Raw genomic sequence first — 5,808 nt, 5'->3', positions numbered from 1 at the left:
ACAGTTTTTTGGTTAATGAAAGTATTCTTTGTTAAAAAAATGTATTTTTTTTAGAAAATTTGGAATGAGTTCACAAAACTCCTTGTTTGGAGAAAAAATATGAAAAAATTTTAAAATGATGAAATTTTATAAAATATTTTAATTTTATAAAATATTTTATAAAAGTTAAATTTTAGGAATTTCAAATGTCAATAATAACTAAAGAGTTTTAAATTGTATATTCACTTTGTATAATGTGAATGTTAAATTAATTATTATTAATTTTTCAAATTTTGCAAGATAGTTTTTATATTTTATAAAATTTTAAATTCAATTCAAAAATTACAAATAAGTCCTTAATAATTTTCAAATTGGTCTTTTGAAAATTGCAAATTGGTTTTTTGAAAATTACAAATTAGTCTTTTGAAAATTGCAAATTGGTTTCTATTTTTTATATTTTAAATTTTATAAAAATGATTACAAATTTATTTATTTTTTTGGAATAAAAGGATTTTATTAACCAAAAAACGATTAAATACTTGCGATAACAGTGATCCCGCAAATCATCAAGACAAAACTAGTAGCCTATACACCTAGGCTAGACCATCAATCTAGCAATATGGTGTCTAATAGCTTTTAAATTCCAACCCCTGTATATGATACTATCTATAATTATATCAACATTACTGGAGAAGTCACTTGTACCAAAGACAGCCTCATTTCTAAGGCCCCAAATGCCATAGATACTCTCTGCAAATGCTAATTTCAGGATTTTAGCTTTCCACCCTTTTTTCTTAGTCTCCTCAATAATCCATCTCAGTTCATTCTGTAGATCCAATGGATGATGATCCACCTCAATCCATTTCAGAATTTGAATCCATATATGTGAAGTGTTGCTGCAATTGAAGAAAATATGACTCATCGTTTCTGTTTCACTTTTACAGATGCTGCATATAGATTCAGTGATCAAACCAAACCTAATAAGTCTATCCTTTGTTGGTAATCTACCATGACAAAGCATCCAAAGAGTAAAGAGAGCCCAAGGCCTTGCAGGGTTGTGCTGAAAGAGACATCTCCAAGGAACTTTAGCATCGTCTTCTATAAGGGCAGTGTACACTTTCTTCATGGAAAATCTTCGGCTAGCAATCATATTATCCCATAACTATTGCAGCTGGTTTATATGGGCTTTTTGTTTCATAATTCTCTGAAACATCCATGACCAGGAGCTCTTCAATGTGGCTGCAGAGACTGAACTATGTTTCAGATAATAGGTATGAATCCACTGTACCCACGGATTGTCTGCTTTCCTATAATTGTTCCAAAGACACTTAAGAATTGTAACCTGGTTCCATATAGATATGTTGACAATATTAAGGCCACCATTAATTCTTGGCTTGTAGATATCTCTCCAAGCTAGAGGACTTTTCCTGCTGCTTTCATTTTTTTCCTGTCCACAAAAATGTCCTACATATACTATCAATTTTGTGCAGTACAAATTTAGGAATAGGAAAGCATTGGATCCAATAATGTGTGATAGCAAGTAGTACACTTTGGATTAACTGGACCCTTCCTGCATAGCTCAGCAGTTTGGACGTCCAATGCTTAATCCTCCAAACTATCTTGTCAATGAGAGGCAGATAGTGTGTGATGGTGAGCCTTTTGTTGGTCAAAGGGACACCATGGTATTTTACAGGCAACACTTCTTCTTCAAAGCCAGTATTCTCCTTCAGGATTGTTCTTGTAGTATCATCTACCCCTCCACAAAAGACCTTGCATTTCTGGGGATCAACAACAAGACCTGTGGACATAGAAAAATATGAACAATATTTAACATCATGTCAACTGAACCAATATCTCCTTTACAGAAGAGGAGTATGTCATCTGCAAATGTGAGATTGGATAAACCCAATTGCTCACACTTTGCATGGTAATTGAACTTGGCATCTTGATGCATCTTCATTAGTAGTCTATTTATATATTTCATCATCAGAACAAAAAGCAAGGGGGATATGGGGTCCCCTTGTCTAATACCCCTGTAGGCTTGCATTGGCTGAGTCATTTCTCCATTAATGTTGAAAGTATAGGATACTGAGGTCACTATAGCCATGATCCACTCTATGAATTTGTTAGGTATGCCCAGTTCCACCATAATACTCTTGAGAGCCTGCCAATCCACCATCTCATAGGCTTTTTGGAGGTCTACTTGCATCATGCATCTAGGAGGACCATTCTGTTAGAACAAGATTTGTTCTGATCAATTATCTTAGTTTTGATGATAACAATAATATGAATTTTGCTTAAGATAATATGGTACTCTAATCCAATGCAATTTCCCTTTCAGGAAATATATAAAGAGTACGCATAATTCAGCGCTCAGAAGCTTTGTCTCAAAGGGTTCAGCATGCAACATCAGAACATGGTCTGGCAAGACATCAGAAGATGGTCGAAGCAGAATCAGAACATGGGTCTATGGAAGCATCAGAAGAACATGAGATCAGAAGCACTGAAGCTCAGAAGATGGTATCACGCTCAGAAGCACTTCAAGGTCAGAAGATCAGAAGATGCTATGCACCAAGCTGTTTGACTCTGATGATATTCAAACGTTGTATTCACAAACATCAGATCAGAAGAAAGTACAAGTGGCAAGCTACGCTGACTGACAAAAGGAACGTTAAAAGCTACTAAAGGCTACGTCAGTAGACACAGCGTGAACAAGGCTCGAGGTAGTTGACAAAAGCGTATAACATTAAATGCGATGCTGTACGGAACACGCAAAGCATTAAATGCATTCAACGGTCATCTTCTCCAACGCCTATAAATATGAAGTTCTGATGAGAAGCAAGGTTAACGATCCTGAACAATACAATTCAAATTAACTTGCTGAAACGCTGTTAAACTCAAAGCTCAGAATCTTCATCTTCATCAAAGCTCACTACATTGTTGTTGTAATATTTTAGTGAGATTAAGCTTAAACGTTAAGAGAAATATCACAGTTGTGATTATCGCTTTTAAGAAGCATTTGTAATACTCTTAGAATTACATTAAGTTGTAAGGAACTAGAGTGATCGTGTTGATCAGAATACTCTAGGAAGTCTTAGGAGTGAACTAAGCAAGTTGTAACTAGAGTGATCGTGTTGATCAGTAGACTCTAGAAAAGTCTTAGAGGGTATCTAAGCAGTTGTTCCTGGAGTGATCAGTGTGTGATCAGAAGACTCTGGAAGACTTAGTTGCTGACTAAGTGGAAAACCATTGTAATCCGTGCGATTAGTGGATTAAATCCTCAGTTGAGGTAAATCATCTCTGCGGGGGTGGACTGGAGTAGTTTAGTTAACAACGAACCAGGATAAAAATAACTGTGCAATTTATTTTTATCTGTCAAGTTTTTAAAGCTACACTTATTCAAACCCCCCCTTTCTAAGTGTTTTTCTATCCTTCAATTGGCATCAGAGCGCCGGTTCTAAGGTGCAAGCACTTAACCGTGTTTAGAAAAGATTCAGGAAGAGAAAAACGCTTCAGTAAAAGATGGTTGATGAAAGTGAAAAGTCTACACCTACACCTGCATCTACATCTGGCTCTGCTGAGCAATACAACGGTAACAATGGTTATACTAGACCGCCGGTATTTGATGGTGAAAACTTTGAATACTGGAAAGATAAACTGGAAAGTTACTTTCTGGGTCTAGATGGTGATCTATGGGATCTTCTGATGGATGGTTACAAACATCCAGTAAATGCCAGTGGCGTAAAGCTGTCAAGGCAAGAAATGAATGATGATCAGAAGAAGCTTTTCAGGAATCATCATAAATGTAGAACTGTTTTGCTGAATGCTATCTCTCATGCTGAGTATGAGAAGATATCTAACAGGGAAACGGCCTATGACATATATGAGTCCTTGAAAATGACTCATGAAGGAAATGCTCAAGTCAAGGAGACTAAAGCTCTAGCTTTAATCCAGAAGTATGAAGCCTTCAAGATGGAGGATGATGAAGACATTGAAAAGATGTTTTCAAGATTTCAAACTCTTACTGCTGGATTGAGAGTTCTTGACAAGGGATACACCAAGGCTGATCACGTAAAGAAGATCATCAGAAGCTTACCCAGAAGATGGGGTCCTATGGTGACTGCATTCAAGATTGCAAAGAATCTGAATGAAGTTTCTCTGGAAGAGCTTATCAGCGCCTTGAGAAGTCATGAAATAGAGCTGGACGCAAATGAGCCTCAAAAGAAAGGTAAGTCTATTGCATTAAAATCCAATATCAAGAAATGCACTAACGCTTTTCAGGCTAGAGAAGAAGATCCTGAAGAATCAGAATCTGAAGAAGAAGATGAACTGTCCCTGATCTCCAGAAGGCTAAATCAACTCTGGAAGACCAAGCAAAGGAAGTTCAGAGGCTTCAGAAGTTCAAAGAAATTTGAACGTGGAGAATCTTCTGATGATAGAAGATTTGACAAGAAGAAGGTCATGTGCTATGAATGCAATGAGCCTGGACACTACAAGAATGAATGTCCAAATCTTCAGAAGGAAAGTCCCAAGAAAAAGTTTCATAAGAAGAAAGGTCTTATGGCAACCTGGGATGAGTCAGAAGATGATTCAGAAGATGAGCAGGCCAACTGTGCGCTGATGGCGACAGAAGATGACGGATCAGAATCTACATCAGAATCAGATTCTGAAGAGGTATTTTCTGAACTTACTAGAGATGAGTTAGTTTCCGGTCTAACTGAACTTCTGGAACTCAAGTCTCAGATGAGTCTCAAATACAAAAAGCTGAAAAAGCTATTTGAATTTGAAACAAAGAAGCTTGAGTTGGAAAATTCTGAATTAAAAGAAAAACTTTTAAAATTGTCCAATAATGTTGGATCTCCTTCTAATTCAGAAAAATCCACTCCTAGTCTAAACCATATTCTGAAAGAATATGATTTAAGTTTCAGGAAGTTCTTATCTAGAAGTATTGGCAGAAGTCAGCTAGCTTCTATGATATATGCTGTGTCTGGAAACAAAAGAGTCGGCATTGGTTTTGAGGGTGAAACCCCATACAAACTTGAACCTGTTGATGAAATGAAAATTACATACAAGCCATTGTATGATCAGTTCAAGTATGGCCACTCCCATGATATTAGGCACACTTCACATGCTCAAAGTTTTCACATAACACACACCAAAAAGCATGTGACACAACCTAGGAAATATCATGAAACTCACATTAAGAATTATCATGCTGTTCCTCCTTCTGCTTACAATGTTAAACCTAAGTTCAATCAGAACTTGAGGAGAACTAACAAGAAAGGACCCAAGAAAATGTGGGTACCAAAGAAAAAGACTATTTCTTTTGCAGATTCTCTTGGTGACAGAGAAGATAAAAGTCAACATGACATGTCTCCTGGACTCAAGTTGATCTCAACACTTGAAGGGAAGAAAGATTGTCTTCCAAGTTCTGGTTCTTAAATCTGTTGAAGAAACTATGTTTGTAAGAAATCAGAGAAGAAAGCTTATTAGTCTTGGAACCATCTGTTTTGTTTGTCTCTAAAGCATTGATGTTTCCTTCTTGATTATTCTGATTGATCTAAATGCTACAGAATAGACAATATTGAAACATTGATTGTGGACTAATCAATAAATGTCTGGTTTGATGATAAACATGGTTCTAATGAAACAAAGCGCTTAAGAATTTCTGCAGATACAGTTTTGTCTTATCAGAAGTAATGGATCAGAAGATCATTCAGATTTATATCAGCACACTTCAGAAGGAGTGTTTCCAGAAGAGAAAGTTAATCAGATAAGAAGCAGTGATCAGAATCTGAAGGCGTAAAGTCTATTCTGAAATTTACAACT

General features: G+C 36.2%; 1 protein-coding gene across 1 annotated transcript; it reads right to left on the bottom strand.

Annotated features, from left to right (window-relative positions):
* Window positions 1–577: 577 nt before the first annotated feature.
* LOC131606065 (uncharacterized) lies at window positions 578–1,129 on the bottom strand. Its single transcript, XM_058878350.1, has one exon. It carries the CDS (start codon window positions 1,127–1,129, stop codon window positions 578–580), a length of 552 nt encoding a protein of 183 aa, XP_058734333.1.
* Window positions 1,130–5,808: the final 4,679 nt, after the last annotated feature.

The sequence above is a fragment of the Vicia villosa genome, linkage group LG5, assembly GCF_029867415.1.
Source record: "Vicia villosa cultivar HV-30 ecotype Madison, WI linkage group LG5, Vvil1.0, whole genome shotgun sequence".
NCBI lineage: Eukaryota > Viridiplantae > Streptophyta > Magnoliopsida > Fabales > Fabaceae > Vicia > Vicia villosa.
This window is presented reverse-complemented; position numbering and strand designations above follow the sequence as displayed.